Source organism: Ixodes scapularis, unplaced genomic scaffold (assembly GCF_016920785.2).
Source record: "Ixodes scapularis isolate PalLabHiFi unplaced genomic scaffold, ASM1692078v2 PGA_scaffold12__126_contigs__length_90152505, whole genome shotgun sequence".
NCBI lineage: Eukaryota > Metazoa > Arthropoda > Arachnida > Ixodida > Ixodidae > Ixodes > Ixodes scapularis.
The window spans coordinates 21,117,439-21,137,745 of record NW_024609838.1 but is presented as its reverse complement, the minus strand read 5'-3'; the positions used below and the strand labels follow the sequence as shown (position 1 = coordinate 21,137,745).

The 20,307-nt window shown below is 46.3% G+C and overlaps 1 protein-coding gene across 2 annotated transcripts in view; it reads right to left on the bottom strand.

Annotated features, from left to right (window-relative positions):
- Positions 1-47: 47 nt before the first annotated feature.
- LOC8043536 (protein lap1) overlaps positions 48-20,307 on the bottom strand; it is a 47,393-nt gene continuing 27,133 nt past the window's right edge. For both annotated transcript variants that reach the window (XM_029985539.4, XM_029985538.3), the window contains exons 16-23: positions 20,042-20,185; positions 17,303-17,426; positions 12,928-13,893; positions 10,490-10,812; positions 6,506-6,571; positions 6,343-6,417; positions 5,779-5,897; positions 48-4,875 (exon numbers count right to left, since the gene is read on the bottom strand). In XM_029985539.4, coding sequence (XP_029841399.2) covers positions 5,796-5,897; positions 6,343-6,417; positions 6,506-6,571; positions 10,490-10,812; positions 12,928-13,893; positions 17,303-17,426; positions 20,042-20,185 — 1,800 coding nt within the window. In that variant the 3' untranslated portion in view covers positions 48-4,875; positions 5,779-5,795. The remainder of the gene's footprint in view (positions 4,876-5,778; positions 5,898-6,342; positions 6,418-6,505; positions 6,572-10,489; positions 10,813-12,927; positions 13,894-17,302; positions 17,427-20,041; positions 20,186-20,307) is intronic.

Here is a 20,307-nt window from a genome sequence, read left to right as displayed (position 1 = left end):
CACAACTACTCATTCAGCACCCCGACTTCGCAAATATAGTCAGCCAACGTTCTCCAACTGCAATGTTTATTAAGAAGTCATGAAACTCAAATCTCCAAAAAATGCATCTCACAAACTCACCCAGAAAAAAAATAAAAATACAACATATCTTTGGTGATAACTAGGCCTAAAGTGGAGAACCCCGAAATACGGCAAAGAGGAGAGTATTCATACAGTGGGTTAAGTAAAACGTCAGCAACAAACAAACACAAAAAAGGAATCCATCAACTCCTTGTGTGTAGTGTAGAGGTTATTATGTACATGTCTCTCCTTAAAAACAACCAGCCTAAATGCAGGACTGCAAGGGAGAGAGAGCACTATAGAAGAGTGTCTCCTGAAAACTCGGATCCCTTCCATAGTATATATGTGTGTGTATAGCAAACATGAACACAACTTGTGAGTCTGAGTCTCCATACGGCTCCCAGTATGTTAAAACGCTAGCTCGAGGTGCCGGCAACAAGACAGGAACATCCCAAGAAAAAAAACACATGTACACCAACATTTTTCCTTCCAAAAACCTGTCTGAACCTTAACAGCAGCTCCAACAATCTATAATAATAAAAGGGCGTCTCAAAAGCGCTACGCTCCAAAAATTGCACCGAGAAAGCAACAAAATGATGCAGCACTTTGTAATTTTTGTCAAAGGTGTAATTTTCCTGACTACCATATTGTAATAAAACTGCAATTCAGGATTCAGCATATATGGGCAATCGGTGATTGTAGTTTTTATGTTCTGTGATAGGTCAGTACCCAACTATAACATTCTCACGCATTTAATTTATGGCCTCTTCAAACACCAACTGACAAAGGTGATGCCATCTGCTAGAAGCATAAAACGTGGCTACCATTAAATCTGTCTTTGCTGGGTATGGTTCAGTCACAGAAAAAGCAAAGCTCAAGCTTGTCTGCTTTTTGCAGACATTGCGGTGACGTCAGAACGCCAAGCTCTGATTGGCTCCGACTGGAAGGATAGTGGGCAGCTAGCATTGAAGTCTAACCGCTATCCTTCCCATCGGAGCCAATTACAGCTTGGCATTCTGACATCACTGCAAACCCTGCGGAAGCAGCAGACGAACTTGCGCTCCGCGTAGACTTCTTAGACACACCAGGTTGAGGCATTAAGGCCTATAATTTCATTATAGTACGACGACCAGTAAAACGGGTCTTAAAAAAATACAATGCGCTACATCCCCATGTAGCTTTTTACAGACTGGTTTACAGCGTCGGGTTTCTTCCGAGACACCCTTTAGTTCCATATGTCAACTCAAATGACGGCTATCGTCTAGCAGTAGTAGGCCCGAAATATAAGCCTCAGCCTCTCAAACATGGTACAGACAAGAATAGATATCCTAGAAATCTGTGGGTTCTTCGTAGACATGCATTATCCATTTGAAACCAGCAACCCAATTCATACCGGCTTCATTAACATTAGTAGTCTTCATTATTAAAAACAGTGATGCAAGCATAAAAATTGACTGCAGAAAAGAGCAACTAAATGCATTGAGGTCTAATCAAACACAAAGGTGTCATTCTGTAGTGCATTTGGCTATCAAAAAACATTAGCAAATTATGTTTTATAAATTTAAAAAATTTATGCAAAAAGTCACTTTCTTTTCAGAAACGAGACAGATCCAAATGTAGGCATAGCATTGTTGTTGGCACAATCAAAAGATGTTGCCACAATACTGTTCTTGCACAAAGAAGGCTGCATTATTATTTAACCAAATTAGAAATTCAAGGTGCTACATCCTGTAAGTGGCGTTGTCAGATTAGCTGTTTTGACATAAACTGCTGTCCCTAGCACACGGGTCAAAAGACAGGAAATGTAGTGTGCAGCTGAATTATAGTAACAGGCCCACTTGTAACACACTTTGGTTATAACATACTCATACGGAGTAAACAACAAATTTAAAGCAAGCCTCATCGTGCGTAAATGCTAGTCCACTTATAACGAACCCTAATATAACAAACCCAATTTTCAAAACTCTAGGGTTTATAAGCCAGTCAGTCATACTGTAAAGTTGGGATCTGTTCTGTCAAAATACTGATCTTTATAAGCCTACGAGTTTGGGCTACCATCACTTTCACAGTCAGCCTCCAAGACATGGCTACGACGGGAGTTTTAACTTGGTAGTTGCTCGCAAGACATCTCCCGTAGCTGCCAAACCCCGGCACGACGTTTTGGGCTTACACACCAGAGACCGGAGCACAAGAGACCTGGGGAACGCACCGATAGACACCTCAACACCAACCGGAAACACGAACACGAGAGCAAAAAGGTCGGTGCATAACCCGAGAACCCCCAGCGGCGCATAGTTCGCCTGTCGTTAAGGCAACAGTCCTCGCCGTGCGAGACTCGAAACATCCTGCCCCACCCGCGGTCGACGCGCATTATTGATATGCTATCACCTGCAGTTTGCGATTCTCGTTGTGCAGTTTTGCGATATGTGTGATGACCTCACCGGTTTTGCAAACGCTGAGCTGCCAAAGTGTATTCGCTTAGTATTTGCCGGTTGAGCTTCGAGTTCTAGTCAAACTCTGCGTCGGCGAGTTAGTGGTAGTGTAACCGCAGTAGAGTACAAAATATAGGCCTTTTTGTCCTACCGGCCTGACCGTCTTCCGTTGCTTGAGAACAAGTTTCTAATAGGAGGAAACCCAGAACTGGTCACTTGTGAAACAAGCTTCGGCCATTGCAAAGCCGCGATAAGATTCATGACGCCCATCTGCAATCGGGCACGTGAAGACACGACCAACGAAACTGTGAGCAAATAGTGGGCCGCTCGTTTGAACAAAAAACAAAACAAAAGGAAAGACGGAAAATATGACCGGAAACAGAAAAATATTTCGGAGGTTGTGTGTGAATGCGTCGCAGCTTGAATCGAAAACAGCAAAACAGAAACTTCCGTTTTCGGTGTAAGAATGAAAATCTTAAGCATTTGAGGCACAAATAACAAAACCCAATAGTAACCATTTCCTCTGGATGCTTAGAACGTCGCTGAGATTTCGGCATATATACTCAAGAATAAATAAGCAAATAAATAGTATAAATACTCAAATAAATAACAGGAAAGGAAACGTCACATCCCTTCCCCTCTCTTTAGCGACGCTTGGAAAGATGCACAAAATCCAGCGAGTTGACGGCATTGATGACCGAACTGCCGCCAGACAGAAAGTCGGTAAGCCTAAACAAGTGTTCGTGCCACCCGCAGAAAGAATTTCTCTGCACCCCAACAAAATGTGAAGTGGCTAATGATACAACTTGTGCATCTTCAACTAAATGAGAAACCATAAAGTGCAATGTATACATATGTACAAAACCAAAAAAACATAACAGTCAGTTGACACAGCCCTGGCCTTTAAAACAAAAAGACAGAAAAGTAGGTGACGTCAAAAAGCTCAAAAACAACAAACAGCCACAAACCAAAGTCGTCAGTGAGACGGCCAAAAATGAGAATGTAGACTAAAATGATAGAGATGTTTCTCAAATGATTACAGAGTGGGTGGGCTCGTTAAAAGCAAAGCATACAACTCACTAGTGACATCAACAATGAACATATTATTATAGCTAGTAATCGACCATATTGCATTCTCTCTTCGTGATAAAGGCCTGTTCACGCATACAGCGCAGTGCCAAGTGAATGCTGAAAATATCACTGACCTCTTAGTGCTGATGGAGCACTCACATTGCACTATACTATCAATGCACAGTGCTGAAACAGCATTGCATCGCTGTTATTTATGTTCAAGACAGCGCTGCTTCTACAGCATGTAAACTAATGCTTCTAAGGCACCTTAGACGGCCTGTAAAAATTCGTTTCTCAACGTGTCGCACTGCAATTTACTAGAGGTGAAAGCGGGTGGTGGAAGTTTACAGCAAAAAAGTCAAGAAACAAACTTACCTCATTCCAAAGAAAAAAAAAAAAAAACATTTGTTTTGGTGGTTTGTTATCAACCCGAAACGGCTGGCACTCCCTTGACACGGCGTACGCGATCGGTCGGCAGCACTTCTCTCCATGTGTGCATCGTCTGCAAAGTGGCAGCAAAAATTGCCCAGAAAAAGATTTTTTTTTTCTTGTTCTGAACGAGGTAAGTACATCCCTTGATTTTTTCACTGTACTTGCACCACCTGCTTGCACCTCTGAAGTAAATTGCAGCGCCATACGTTGAGAAACCGATTTTTGTGGGCCGTCTAAAGTACCTTATAAGCGTTAGTTTTAGGCACGTAGCCAGGGGGGGGCCCATAGGGCCCGGCCCTCCCCTCCCCCCAAATCTTCCATTTTGCTGGGACCTCCTCTTCCCCCTATCTCTCACACAGCATTTTGTCATAAGCGCGCCTCTCCCCCCCCCCCCCCCCCCCCCCCCCCAAAACAAAAACCTGGCTACGTGCCTGGTTAGTTTACATGCAGTATAGCGTTGATGCCGAGAAAGCGCAGCGCTGTATGGGTGAGCCAGCCTTAACGGACATGCTTAGTGTGGCACTAATTCGTCGCTGGCACCGAACTGACAAACTTAACGAAGCAGCCCCGCTCGGCCAATATGCAACGATCCGCGACGCTGAGTCGGTCGGCTGTAGGTGCGCCCGCCTCGGTTGACGTCGTTGATTTTAGTCCTTTCTGTTGCTATCAAAGAACCACAACAGCTCTGCTGCAAAATCGAGGTCTGCGCGATGCCGCAAACGATGCAAGACGACCGTTGTACTTTGTGTTTTGAGCCGACGCCGTCTTGAGAAACTTCCTCCCCGCCTTCCGGCTACCAGTCACTGGTTCCCGACATGGGTGTCGTTATGCCCTTCTTCTCCGACGGCTGACAGTAGTCGTGACGATGCTGAAACTGTCCCTGAAACGACAGCACACGTACGGATTGAACATCAGAGGTCAATGCAGAACCACGTGATCACCTCAACACCATGCAGTAATCAGATGGACGTCGCTAAAAATTGGGTTAATCGGATGAAACAAAGTAGATCACAAATTATGAAGTGCTTACAGAAGTTTTGCTAATAGAAAGCCACTATGTTTTGTCTCTTCGTGGAAAAACACACTTCTCACTCATTTCAGCAATCACCACCTTCCTCGTAATTTGTGGCATCAGTCAGGATACCACTTCCGGAGACCGATTTCAGTCGGGGTGAGAGCCGGAACATTATTGGCTGTTAAATGAACGTGGTGCCACAAGTTTGCGGGTAATCGACCAATGAGACGTTTTTGACCAGTTCACGGGTTCATATTTCGGTGGAAACGTCTAGCATACAATCAGGAAGAGAGCTCTCGTTGCCTCTAGTGTGCTCATACTTAGTTCTTCGTCTGCCGGTCAATGCCAGCTTGTGTATGGCAACAGAACAACATGAGATTTGCGAAAGAAGCTCGGCTTGTCAATGGCTTCCAATGGGGAAATAGCAGAAGATCGCAAGTTTGGCCTAATCTCATTTCGCTGTGGCGCTTGGATTGTAGAAGATTATCAACTTTTTTTTTTCCAGTCTTTTAGCTGAATACATACAGTGTGTTTTTGTTTCATTTCCGTCTGCAAATGACATTTTGTAGCAGACGAACCACGTTCTTCGCTCGCATTAGCAGACAAACCATGTATCGAAGTAATCTTCACTCGTGCTGTGAGAAGAAAATTATATCCTACTCTCACACTTGCAGCGACCAAAATCCGACACGAGCGCAGACATGTACTCTCTGCCACATATACATCAGTGCAGTAAATATGATGGATGAGGGTGATCTGCTCCATTACCCTCAGCAGGTTGTCTGTCATTGGTGCCTGGCAAAGATTAGCCTGACCTTGGGACCAGAACTGACCAATGCACCCAGGGCATAGTTGACTTCGGCGCTGGAGACATCTAAGCCGTCAACCTGTCGAGGGAACAAAGGTTTTGAAGAAGCCGGCCACATATGCTTCAGCACTCTGCCATGGCTCGTAGACCCGCATTGCTCTCTGCTGTTCTTGGTCGATAGTAAGGCAATTGGGAATTACAGGATGAAAGGAAGCGGACTGTCCAACAATAACCACAGCAGAAAAAAAAAAAAATCTTAAGATTAGGGAAAAAAATTGGGACAACACATTGAGACAGTGTCGTGTTGTCCCAAGTTCTGTCCCTAGTCTCAACGTTTTTTTTTCTCTTATTTTTTCATTATGATTGTTTAACTTTACTAGCTTGCCTGTGCAGAAACCCTTATTTAAACAGTTACCACATCTTCCAGTGAACTGAAATTTTTTGGCAAATTTGTAATTAGAGAGGCAACTTGAAAAGAAATGTTGTCCGGAGATTTGGCAGAGTAATGAGGGATAACAACTTACCCGAAGAATCTTGTCCCCGACCTCGAGTTTTCCCGCCGCCACCCCGCGTGGATTGACTTCCTTCACAAAGACCCCCTGAAGCAGAACACATAAGCAAATGAAAACCCTGCCCTCATAAATATGAATACCTGAAATAATGAACAAACGAGAAATTTTTTCTTACCGGAACCGACACCCTGTTTTCGAGGACAAAATCCACCTCTGACCCTTTCTCGAGAACCACCTCATTCTAGAAAAAAAGAAAATCAGATAAGCCTTGGTAGGTTTCCTGTTTTCAGAATACAGTAAACTTTCGTTAATTCGACCTCGACAGGGCCTTGAAATTTGGCCGAACTATCCTAATGATTGAATTAAAAAAAGGACTGAGATAAACTTCCTTATATTGTCCAAAGTACTCACGGATGGTCTGCTGTCGTCTGCGTTTAAAACGCTTGTCCAAAAGCATGCTCCGGAGTGCAGCGTAACTAAACGTCGCCTCCAAAAAATCACCTACTAAAAAAAAAAAAAAAAAATTAAAAAGCAAGTTTTTTGCGCCGACTTTGGCGCCAGGCAGCCAGACCGTCGCCCCCCCCCCCCAAAAAAAAAAGAAAAAAAAAACGGGAAAAGATATTTGCGCTTTTCGAGGCGCAAGATGGACCGCACACGATGGTACAGAAAAGCACTTTGGGAGCGCGTGCTGAGAAAGCTTTACAAGCCGACTTTGACGCCAAACTACCAAACCGTCCAGGACAAAAAAAAAGATACAAAAAAAAGAATAACGACAAGAGGAAAGAGAACTTGAGTTTTCTGGCGTGCAAGATGGACCGCACACGATGCTACATAAAGCGCTTTGCTTTGAGAGCGCCGCATTGTCTCCGGGCCTGACCACCATGCTATGTTCTCCGCGCAACTCGGTGAATTCCGCTCGCAGATCTCGTGTCATTCGCTACGGTCCATCTCAATGGCGTAGAGGAGCAGGCGCATATTTGCGCACGTTCGGCTTTGTGGCACAGGGCCTGTGTTTTGCCGTACGTTGGCGGTTTTTCTGCCCTGGTCCCGTGCAATGTGAGCCTGCGTGCATTCGCTCGGGACGAATTATCCGATGCGGAGTCTTCCCGAGTTTGAACTATCAAACGTTTCCTCCCATAGAAATAGAAATGTATGGGCGCTCGCCAGGACTTTTGAACACGACTGAATTAAACGAGAAGTCTAATTAACTGAGGTCGAACTAACGAAAGTTTACTGTATACAGTACACCAATAGACACAAGTTAACCTTTGAGTCGGTCTAGTTGAAATCAGAGGAAAAAGCTAAAAACCCTAAAGTGAAAAATCCTGCCCTCGAATAAGAAAAACCCAAGCTTCACAGGCGGAAATCTTTACCTACCGCTTTATTATATGTTCACCCGGAACAAAGCTCACGCTCAACTGTCGGTGAGGCTGCTTTTCTCTTTGGGACCCCTTGTATCGGACATATCTTTATCGGTACCGGGATGTTTTCGAAATGTCACAAACATGTCCGCTGGGGATAGGGGACGCCATTTCTCCCGCAGCGGCCACTCGAGGAACTGCACGTAACGTCTATTTTGGCTTTAATCGGCCATTTTGGCGCCGAAACAAATAAAGCGGAAGAGGCTACAGGGGCGCCACCCCCGTCTCCCCAGCGGATGCGCCGTGACTTACTACTGAAGTTAAAATGCACCTAGGTCGGGACGCGCTACCCGAAAGCACCACTGAGGCATGGTTGTATAAAAATAATATTAATAGGCTTCTTCCAAAACCGACGCGCCCCATCGCGGCGAAATACCATGCAATGCACCCTGGGAACTAGTTGGCCACTCAGTTTCGGTTTCGACTGAGCAGCTTCATCTCATGCTATCACGCCGCGACCGAACGCGCTGCTTGCGTTTTCGACTATCTGACTTTTCACGAATGTACAATACACTCATTCTCGACCGATACAAAAACGAAGACCGGGGCACTCTCCTTGGTTCCTGAAACACCGGATATTGTGCGTGCGTCTTAAGCAAAGGTAGTAAGACGTGGCTTAGTCACCTTACCCCACGAGTGCATCTTTGAGCTCGTGTCAGTAATCCCGTCTAGTGTGTGTGAACTACAACTGAAATTTGGTCACCTTGAACCCTACACATAATTTTTGTGCCAAACGGCCGCTTCTTGTTACTTCGTTGGGCGAAAAGCAGGCCACATCCTCACAGGAGTATCCAAGTTGAGCCAGCGTTGGCGCATTAACTTTTAAGGAAACGCAATAAATTCGACCTCACTACTGCACAAAAGTTACTATGATATGTCTTCCTCGTGTTATCACATATCTCACACTCAAATTTTACGCTGATATAAGATTAAGTTTTCGCAAACGCCGAGATCGGCTAGCTACGACGGAGGCCCTAACAAGCGTCCCCTACTCCTCGCTAAGCCTTTTTGGACGACCTTTTACTGACGCTCAAGATCTGTGCCTGAACGGTGTGTCTGATATTATCTTGGCATACTCAGCGAGGAAGAAAGCAAACACATAACAAATATTATGGCCATTAGCAACCGTCAAATGCGCTTTGAATAATTTCGTTCGTTTGGCGCACCGGGGTTCATGCCCGTCCGGTGCACTTCCACTGAATGGTGCGACATTCTTCACACAAGTGCTCGACTTTTTTTTTTTTTTTAAAACGGTTTGTATGTGCGAATGTGCATATATGATTGCAGGATAACTTTATGCGTATACGCGATGTTGAATATTAGTGAAATGCAAGCGGGTGGGGATTTCACCAATTCGTGCAGTGCTGCGGGGCAGTACAGATAAGCGATGAGAAGTGTGTTCAAATGGAGCTTTTCAATGGCGCCTCCGAGTTTTACCTCGCTTACTCAGGCGTATTAAGAAAAACATTAATTGCAAAAGGTTATATTTCGTCTATGGAAGCACGAAAAAACAAACCTCCTGATCAACAACACTAATGTAAAGGCGCGAGCTCGATGTATGCATACTTACTGGTGTCTACAGCTTGCTGATTCATTAACAAGCAAGATCCCCGAGCTTCGCAGCGTCGAGATTCCCAGCACTGGCTCATCCACCATACCTCGAAACGCTAACAGAAAGGCTCAAGTACAAAAATACAACAAGCGTGCGTTAAGACAAGCTATACGTCTCGGGCTTGTGCTAAAGCTTCGAAGAGACCACAGATGACGCTCTAGGGATCAGAAAACATAAACCAACGGTTGTCTATACTTCACGCTCTGTGTATAATCTCTTCTCGAAGTGTCGATCGAAATCGAAACCATGGCACTCTCATACCCTGGCCAACTAGTTCCCAGAGTGCAGCGCGCGCCGTGTCGCATGCAGGACTTTATGGAAGTAGTCTATTGTGCTGCAAAACCTTGCAAACTAAAGATTTTAGAAAACATCACGCGCCCCTCATTTTGTACTAAACGCCAATAAAAGTTGCTTTCTAAAAGCTCAAGGTGACCACAGTATAGAAAAATGATAAAGAGTGACGCTGTTGTCGTATTTAGCTCGGTCTCGGTGGACGCCAGCGGCCCAAGTTTCGAAGGCGAGTTTCTCAACTGAGTGTTTTAGTAACGTTGCCCGTGGTCGACACAACACTCTGGCTGCTGCCGTCGCTCATAGATGGCGGTAGCTGTCCACAGAGTGTTGTGTTTGCCGGTTGTCTGTCTGCCGCCGTCGCTCATAGATCGCGGCAACCTTTCCAGCCTCGGCAACTAGACAACTAGTTGCTGCCATCGATCATAGATGGCGGCAACATTTTTTTGGAGGAAGAAGAGCAGGAATGGAATGAGTGGCAATGAGCACAGCAGCGCGAATGGTTCAGCAACCGCCGCTAGGTTGCTATCACCTAAAGTTCCACTGCGTTGAGCGCTTCAGATTCTCTTGCGAAAGAAGAGCAGATTGCTCGCCTGGAAAGCCACCACCGAGAACAGAAGCTACAGCTCTGCTGCTCTTCCTTCTTCACCAGAGTGAAAAGGCTGAAAGCTTTTCTTATTCAAGGAGAGCCCCGATTTGGTGTCTTTCGGTTTTCCCCGATTTCGATAAAACCAACCCGAGGAAGTTTGTTTTCCGGGTTCATTGGTACTTACTGAAAACACGGAACCCTGGGTGTAACCGATATTACCGAGGTTTAGACGCAGTAACCGACACGTACGTGAACGAGCGGCAGGTCGGCGGACTTGCACGACACGCTACGCTGGAGCAGGAAGTCCGGCTTGGGCGGCGGCACGGGGGCGCTCGAAGAGTCTCCGCGCGGCCTCGGGGGCAGCGGCGGTGCCTCTTCCTCTTCTTCCTCTTCCTCTTCGGGCACCTGGAAGCAGGGGGTGGTCGGGGATGGCCCGCTGTCCGGGGTCACCGAGTTGAGGCTGGACAGGGACAGGTCTTCGCCTGGGAGGCAGCCGGACGATGCCAGAGACGAGCTGGATTGGGACGGAGCCAGGTCTTCGTCCTCCGCGCGGGGTGCAAGGCGCTCTGGCGCTGCGGATCAGAAAAAGGCAACGACTTTTGCGGCCTGGCACGCAAAACTCCCGAACTCGAGTGAGCTCAAGATTTACAATGATTCGTACAAACTGCATTGGGATGTATGGGTTAAACAGAGAGGAACAGGCAAGGCATGCTTTTCTGTAGTTCTTGTAGCAGTTGGCCAGTTTGTGATAGGAATCATTTAAATCGCCGGTCAATAAGTGAGTCCGCCCTAGAAACTTCCTACCAGGTGATGCGAACAATTTAGGTACATTCGTCAGTGACTTTCGGCCTAATATATGGCTGCTTTCTTTGTGGCAGTACATTCCTCCAAGAGTGGAATGTTTCTGTATAAACTGTTGACACTAAAAGCTGGACCATATGTGATTCAGCGAGCGATGAGATGAGCAGCGGCGACAGTGACGAGAGTCAGCGATGAGCGACGAAGATCTCTCACTGTCGCTCGTTGCGTCGCTCGGTTTTTGGATTTCTAGAAAACGTGGCTCATCACCTTGGTCGCTTCCACCCGTCGCTTTCATGCTGTTTGCCTCGTCGCACGACTGACCAGGCGGCGTGAAGTGGGTCGCCGTCGCTCGTCTTGTCGCTCACCAAATCATTTACATGTGGTTTATACTTACCGTAATATCCCGAGACATCGCCCAGCCCACTTTTTGGGCGAATATCGATTTCCAAAATAACCCAGAGTGATCGCCCACCCCTACAAATACCCCAACGTGGACTCTGCAAACATTCATCCTACCCGAATGATGCAGCCACGGGCCTTACAGTTGGAGGACGTTCGTGACAAAGTAAAACGAAGGAGGGAAAGACACTTTACTTTGTTCACGCATTTCCTCCCCGATTTCCGTGACCCTGAAGTCGGCGTACATGCGTGCAAAAGAAAAACAATAAAGATAACAAAATGAAACTGTTTTGCTCACAACATAAGCTGGTAACATAACCCAAGGTAACACAAGCATTAACCCATCCAGGGATCGCGAGGTCAGCGAACGCCCCATTTCCTGGAATGTAATCGTGATGTGTAAGGTCAAAGTCCGTCTCCATTGAAATCGCCGCGAACCCGCTCCTTCTTCTTAAACATTGCAACCGTGGTTGGTGAGGTTGTGCAATGTTTGAGACAAAGCCAACAGGTAAATAATGATTTGCTGGAATGCCACACGCAGACATTCGTAAAGCGTTCCTTTTCGAGCTCTGCGTTCGTAGTGCCATCCACGCCACGCAGCAATACCGCCTCAACCTGCATTGATGGCATGTCGTGCACAGACACACACATGTATGCATGAAACAAAAAGTTGCACAAGAGCCTGCCTGCTCCTTGTGATTAACAAGGTGCCCAACTTGGCCCGACACCAAAGTATTTGCCAACGTGACCGCCGACTTTCCCGCTTCCCCCAGCATTGCTCTTCGTCGCTTCTTTCGCCTGCTTGCTTGCTCGTTCGCTCGTTCCGCCTGGTTGGTTTTTCTTTTTTCTTGTTTACTTTTTTTTCTAGTGAAGAGAACATAGCGTAGTAAGAAACATGCTTTCACGGAACAAGCATTCGCGCTGCATGCTGATCGGTGCTGTTCATTGCATGTGTGGAAGCAAACGGCCCTTGCTATAGTCAAACATTCTTTTGTGAGCCCTTCTTGCATAAAACAATGAAACTAATTCGAGTTTTGAGTTTAATGTACCTCTCATGTAACCGCGCTAGATATGTGCAAAAACAATTAGTGTTTTGTTTAACTTTTTTTAAACTTTTTTTTGTACTTACACACCGATACATGGCCCACCCCACTTTTTTTTTATGAATCTCAGGTGCCAGGGGGTGGGCAATGACTCGTGATATTACGGTAATTCTGTCGACATCTGAGCATCTCTTTACTAGGATTGGTCCGTTTCGCTTTACTAAAGATGGAGAAATAGTATGTACGAAGAACAGAGTGTTGCGAGGCATGCACAAAAATGTAGGTTTGTTCACAAACAAAAGTGGATGGTACCTGTCGTTCATGTCCAACTAGCCAGTCTGTACTGAGACAACAACAGGACCAGACACGACTCAATAGCACATTCGACAGGACACGTCCCAAACGCAACAAGCGCCTGTAAGGACGCGCGACGACCATACTCACGGGCCCAGTCGGCCGGCGGCGGGCCCCTTCTCACGGGCAGGCTGTAGCCTTCCTTGGACGTCCGCAGGTCCCCACAGTACTGTGGCAGCAGGAACGGCGCCGCCCCCTCCGCCGCACCCTCCAGCGCGGCGGGTGCAGGCCTCAGCGGGTGTGGCGCCTGCACCGCAAACGCCGCCATCTTTCGCGGTGACCTCGTGCACATCCGCGGCGACACCGGACTCGAGCCCCTCCGCGGAAGCGTCCTCCCGGGGGACGCCGGGCACTGGCGGAAGTAGCCCGGCACGACGTCGGGCGGCCGCGACAGCGAGAATCCGCGCGGAAGGGTGGCCGACGCATCCCAGTCGCTCGAGTAGCCGTCGTGGTAGCCTCTTGCAGGCGTGCCGCTCTTCCCGGGTTGCTGAACGTACGTCTCCTGGTCGCTCTTGTAGCCCTGCTGGTCGACCGAGTCTTCCGCCGACACCACGAGGCGGTGCTGGAACTTTTCGACGAGGCTTCCGCGAGATCCCGCGACGGCGAACTTCTCGAACGGGTGAGAGTGCGGGTGGGGCTTGGCCGCATGCTGCGGTTCGTGGTGCTGGTAGGCTGAGTCGACTCCACGCTCATACTGCCGCTGAGTGTCTTCCCAGGACGCCTGGTGGTGCTGCTGTTGCGGCGACGCGCGGTGCGGTGCCACCTGCTGCCGCGGCAACGTCTGGTGTTGATGCGGCGTGGGATGGTGTGCCGTGGCGTGCGGTTGTGCGGGGTGATGATGTGCCTGCTGCTGTTGCTCATGCTGTAGTAGAAGTAGTTGCTGTTGATGTTGTTGTTGTTCTTGCTGGTGAGCTGCTGCATGTGGTGCCCCCGGGTGTTGCTGAAGATGCTGATGATGAAGCTGATGAAGGTCCGGGGAAGGTGCTGGATTTCGCGTGACGATGCTGCTGAGGGGAGGACTCTGGCAGGGCTGGCTGGCTAGGGACTTGACGGTTTCTGCGAGACCACGGGGGAAAGGCGGGGACAGACAGACCTAAGATACAACGCAAAAGCTATTACCTCATACATTCCATATAATATCGAGCAGGTGCCCACCCAAAATTGGAAGACAATCTCGAAAAATTGGGTGATGGATGCTTTTTAGGTCCAAGTGCAAAAATACGGAAGGGGCACTGATAGAAATGGATTCACTACTCTGCACTGGGGTGCTTAGATAAGCAACTGATGAGCAGGAGCACCTGGGTTACCTAGTTAGATGGGCTCAGAAGCCTGGGGTGGGCACCTCATAGTCCTTAGTTCTGAAACGTTTCTAGAGTAGTGGGTGGGCATTTATAGTGACTTATGCACATGCTTGGTATTTCAAGGTAGTAATCTGGACACATTTCTCTTTGCTCTTCAAGTCTAAGAGAAGCTACTGTTGCACTTTTCTATTCCTGCGTAGTCACTGATTTATGAAAGAATGATGTTGCCCAAGTTTCCTGCAAAAGCACAACTGACACATGGAGCGGGTAATTGCTCAATACCAAGCCTGCACCTATGCTTATGCCAACACTTACGTTTTCTTTTTTCTAAATTTTTAAAAATAACCTAACTACAGAAAGTGTGCATAAATCTGGCCAGAGCAGGTACCCACTCCCCACATGTTACAATTTCCAGATAGTAGTATATAGCCACAAGCCAAGTGAAGTAAGACTGAACATGAACAAGCTCTCGATATATGCCTTAGAATTAGGGTTGTGCGAATAGTGGTTTGAGTCAAATAGCGCTGCATCATTCATAGCCTTGACAATGCAAGGGAAATGAAAGATAGTCGGTTCTTTCAGCAGTGCAGAAGTTAAGGATGACATTGCGCTATTCGATTCAAACCATTATTCGCACACCCCTACTTAGAATCACTATTTTCGTTACGAGGCAAAAGAGGGTCCCCGGACATTGGCACCACACATAATGACTTATGGTAGTAGTTATAAATTAGAGTTACAAGAACACTTAGAGGGTAGTATAGTTGCGAGAAAAAGCGGTCAGCGAGGGGGTTACCAAACACACTATACTCCATTTCACCTCACAATGAACCATGCCCCGAACCAATGAAGCCAGTCCAATGCAGCACTTAAGACGTTTTCCCAGCCACAACTGTCCCTACTGGGGGGAGTGTAAAAGACGTCTGGGTAAAAGATTTGAGACTATATTACTAATGATTTATAAAGTTCATTATAATACATTGTGACTAAGTGATGCGATAAATATATAAATAATATTTAGCGCAAAATTTTTATCTGTTACCTACGAATGTACTAAGCTATAAAATCGAAAGTCCTGTTTTATTAGAGATGTTTCTTATGTTCTATGACAGTTGTTCTCAAATGGGGTCCACGGACCCTTTGGGGTCCGCGAAGCTGTGCCTCATCAGTCAAACCCAACAACAAAAGTGGGCATTTTTTTTTTTTTTTTTAGATTGAGAAGAAACATTTAAATTTTTGAGTGAGTTTTCTTGTTTGTACGCCAATGAGAGAAGTCTACTTCTCACTAGCCTATAGTTATATTAATTCATTAAACCATTATTGTAAATAACCGATAGCTTTCCCTTCCCCTTACCACGAGCGGGGTCCTCCATCATCCCCGCCGATCCACGAGGGGTCCGCAAAACATCAATGGTTGAGAGTCACTGTTCTATGATATAGTAAGTGCATTTATCATTGACCTAGATAGGTAATGCATACTTTTAGGGCCCATGTGCTTGACTTGACTCGCAATAAATTATTTTCGACAGGTCGGCAGCCCTCCCAGTCAGCAGGGAGCAAGTTTTTTGTGTTTTCTATTTAGCGCTGCTTCATACTTATTTAACATAGCTAGAACATCTTGCCCCCATTGGAAGTGCCATTTACTCTAGATTTAGCCCGTAGAAGCTTTCCAGGTTTACAAGTATCAATGGCCAGGAATACCCAATACATCCAAACAGAAAAAATTCTGAAAACTTGGTATGGGAAATCTTATTGGTTGAGAACTGAAACAGGGTTTACGATTCGTCATTCCCAGTTACGTGATAGTGTGTCATCTTCAGTAACACTCTTTTAGAGTATCTTCCACTTCAGATCCTATTCCTACTTTGCTGCTCTTCTTTAGTGCGATTTGCCTCTTAGTTCTTGCCAGTTTATCTGGGAAGGTATGCCTGCTACAAAAGCTAGCGTGCCTACAAAGAACACAAACTGGTAGCTATTGCCAGGGGAACAAGGGAGCCTCAATGAGGAAGGTGCTGACAACGCACCAGGTGAATTTCACCTACCTCGGTCTCAAAGAAAAGTAAGAAACCTAAAGTTGAAACTTCAACTGCATTTTTCTCAGTTTCACTTTTTGGCAGGAAATGTGGTATGAGGAAATGTATCATTGGACATTTTGAAAGTGTGAAGATTTCATTCAGTGGTGTCCTGGAGTGAAATTTTCTGAGGAACAAGTTAAGGTACTCATAATCTGAGAAAGCTAAATTCTTCACGACAAAAACTGAATATTTTAAAATGCAGTTCTCTGTGAAAATCATTTGCTCTTTTTGGGTGTTGTTGTTTTTCTCTAGAATTGCATTTTCTATATTTAATTTTCACCTTAACTTGCACTATGGGTATTCTACTTCACATTAAACCAAACATTTTATGGGTTGCAATTATTATATTTTTTAAATACATTTCCTAATAAAGTAACTTTTTTCTGGAGCTTGTTAAGCATATTATGTCGTAGAATTGGCCTATAAGACTGAAACTTTAGATGTCATCAATCCTAATGGCATTCAATTCAACCTGAAAGTTTGAATCAATTTGAGACAATGGTTCAAAAGTTGACCCTCGCAGGCCATGTCCCCCCTTAGTTCGCTCAACGCTTCGATTTGTCGCTTCATTTCTGTGTGCTTAAAATGATCTGTCACTAGCTACTGGCTACTTATCCTGTTCAGCCAATGTATATAAATTTGTATGTTTGTTTTTTTTCTAAAATTAAAAAGCAACCGAATTAATAAAAAAATGTTGCATGAGCGTCACGTGACATTTTGGATGTGTGCCGAGAAAGACGTGGGGCACAGAGTCGCATGACACGCCCGAAGCGCTAGATTAGCTAGGGCATTTTTTCCAAAAAATACCAGCAAAAACAAAAAAAAAAAAAGCAAAAAAACAAGCTGTATTCACATTTATGCATGATGAGAGGGAATAAACTGAAAATTATTTATTGCACACCGAATTTTTCCAGTGTGAGGTGAAACAGAATATAGAAGCGGGTTTAAGAGAAAGGGCACAACTAAGAATTACGAACTGAAATCACACTATCTCTTCCTCGATGTTAGGACACAGACAATGCGACGTGGTACAAGACGCACTTTCCAACATGGTGCAAGAGAACCGTCCTGCATCGGAAGTCGCTTTACCTAGGTCGGTGCACATGGCAATGTTGTTGTTGGTGGTTGTGAACATGTTGTGCGGGGTCTGGCGGCAAGGGTATTCCTCCGCCGTTGCGAGACTCGCGTCCCGATGCCTTATGGTGAGGTCATGCTACAAGAGAGGGGGTGGCAGGACGGTGGAGGGGGAGGGGAGAATGCGCACAACGTCAACGCGGCGCTGCGCGTGCAAAAGCGTGCACACACAGACACGTGGGGTGCGGCCGTGAAAATGCGTGCACTGGATGTGGCTTGCACAAATTAAGTTCTTGATTTAATCCAAGATTGCTCGAATATAAGTGGTCTCTTCACAACATTAAATATCATAACAAAAAAACAAAAAAAAAATTATGGCGAATTCCTAGGCAATTGTGTTGCGTACATGAAACATTTTGGCTTCACAAACGTTTTTCCATACTCCGAGTTTCCAGACGTATGACGCCTACATTCACGGCGCTCTTCATCGGGTAGTTTAACACGTGCCATGTGTGCACTTGATAGCTGTTCCTAGAATGAAGCTACTATATACTACTGCTAATGGGGCTAATAAACCTGGCGATCTTCCAGAGTCTTCCACACTCTTGAGATCCTCTCCCTCAGTGCGCACAGGTGGTCGAGTTCCTCCTCGCCTACCTCACCCCTCCTCTTTCTAGTCATATGAAGTCCCCGTTAACCAATCAGCATTGAGCAGCTCACTCCTTCTCTTCTAACCGTCAACCAATCAGAGTCGAGCCTCGCGGCCACGCTTTTATCTGGGCTTTACGAAATGCCGAACATCTAGCCAAAGAATGTTTCACATTAAAAGAATAAATGTAACAGGCCCCTGTAAAATGATGTCAGATAAACCAACATGTTCGCAATGGCACCCGTTGTGTACAAAAACAATGCCGATCACATTGTCACGAAAAAAAGGGACGATGTAAGAATATAAAACTTAGATTCCTTCGTTTCCTTCACAATCTGTTTGTGCCCCATCCCAGTTTTGCCCCAAACTTGAGATGAAAACTTTGCCTGCATGCTTGGAGCACAATTTTTGCGAGCAACGCCCGGTGCATACATTTTCTACGGACACACCCCACACACACACACACACACACACAAGTGCACTTGATTACAAGCTCCACAGGATTAAATAGAAGTAGTAGATACTTGTTAAATTTTCAAGAGTATAACATGTGCATCATTAGTTGGAAGCACTAATGAGAAACTGAGAAGGGTGGTACTAGCCATTTCATTTCAAAGATACCTTTTCTGTTGTTTTTTTTTCCACTGCCTCTTAATATTACCTCTTCACTCCACTAAGAATGGTTAGGACCCACGGGGTTTCACAGATTAGTAAAGTCATCTTGCTCCACTTCCTTGCGATACAACGTTAAGTCACTGCACAACTGAACTCTCCTAGGCACAAACACCAAGCTTGAAAGCGAGTCACCTCAAGTCCAGGAGAGAATATTGACGTTGAAAGCCCAAAGAGCGAGCACAAAGAAAAGTACAGCACCACCAAAGCTAGCACAAAAAGCAGTAAGCCTTTCACAAGCGGCAGCATACCTGAAGAGAACTGACAGACATGGTAGTGCTAATCGGTGATCAGTGGCAAGACATGGACACCAAGTGTTAGGGATAAAGATTGCAACATTCAATATTAGTGCACTATAAATTTCACCAGCAAGCCAGTGAAGAATCAGTACTGGCAGGTATCAGGTGTGCGCTGGTGCATACAGCAGTGCAAAATGTCACGACTGTGCTCCATTTCTGTGTGGCCTTCCCAAGTTGAAACAAACATACTGTAACCGTCGCATTAAGAACAGTACCAACTGCATGTCGCAGCCACCGACTCACGTCTTTTGTGTCTTCTTGCTACTACAGCAGAACCTTTTCAGAGCATAGCCACTGCCTTAAAAATCAGCGCTTCTCAAACTTTGCGTCACTGCAGACCCCACCACAACTATCATAGAGAGCTCCAATTACTTAAAACCTCTATGGTCCAGGTCCTCATGACTAAATCATTGCCGAGCAATAACGCGATACAGGTATAAAAGATGACTGCTTTAATTTTCTTTCTTCCCTCGGGCAATTCAAGAGTAGAATAACTTAAATAATACCACTCTGACTTTGACAACTTTCAATCGCTTTGCGGATGCTATTGAGTTGCACTTTAGCTAATTGTTTTGTTGGTGCACCAATGCTTTTTGCTGTTTTGTATCCTGCAACCACTCCTACGAAACTGCTAAAATTCATAAATAAAATCAATAAAAAATGAATAAAATGCAGACACAAGTATAAACCAGCAAGAGTAAATACTGTGACTCATAAGAACTCCGTTATAGCTGCACAGATGTTCGGTCTGACAATTCTGACCTCCCTCAGCGCCCACGTTAAGATGCCGAAAGAAGAAAACCCATGTGACGCACTCTTCGAAAGAAACGTCGTAGCTATGGCCACCGACAAGGTGGCAAAGACGGGGAGGAGATTCAGTCGACCCGCCTCGAGTTTTGTGCCTTTGATGGTGCTTCAGCGTCTTGTGCACCGCAAGGTGGAAGGCATAATGCGGAAGACACACCCTGCCGTTCTCATTCTGCCAGCGACCACAAGAACCTTTCCTTTTGCTTCCGACGATTGTGCCGCACGAAACGAACCAGTCGCCGAGGATCTGCCGTCGCCGCTTCGATCGTGACTGCCTGCCACCTAAGGTGTTCCGCGGGGCGCCGTAGGGTGGCCCCCGGAGCTTACCGTGTCGACGTGGACCTGCGCGAGGTCCTGGGTGGTGGGGGGGGACGGGTGGACCACCTTGGCCTCCCTCACTTGGGGGTCGGGGGGGGTCCGCTCGAGGGGGGCAGCTTCGGGTCGCCCGAACCCTTCCATCCGCGACGTTGGCTGCGGGAAAGAACCGGGCGTGTCGGGACGTGCTGACGATTGTCCCTGAGGACAGATGACTACAGACACTGGCAGGATTACGACGGCGGGGAGGTTCTTGACGAGGGAAGCGAGAAGAAGGG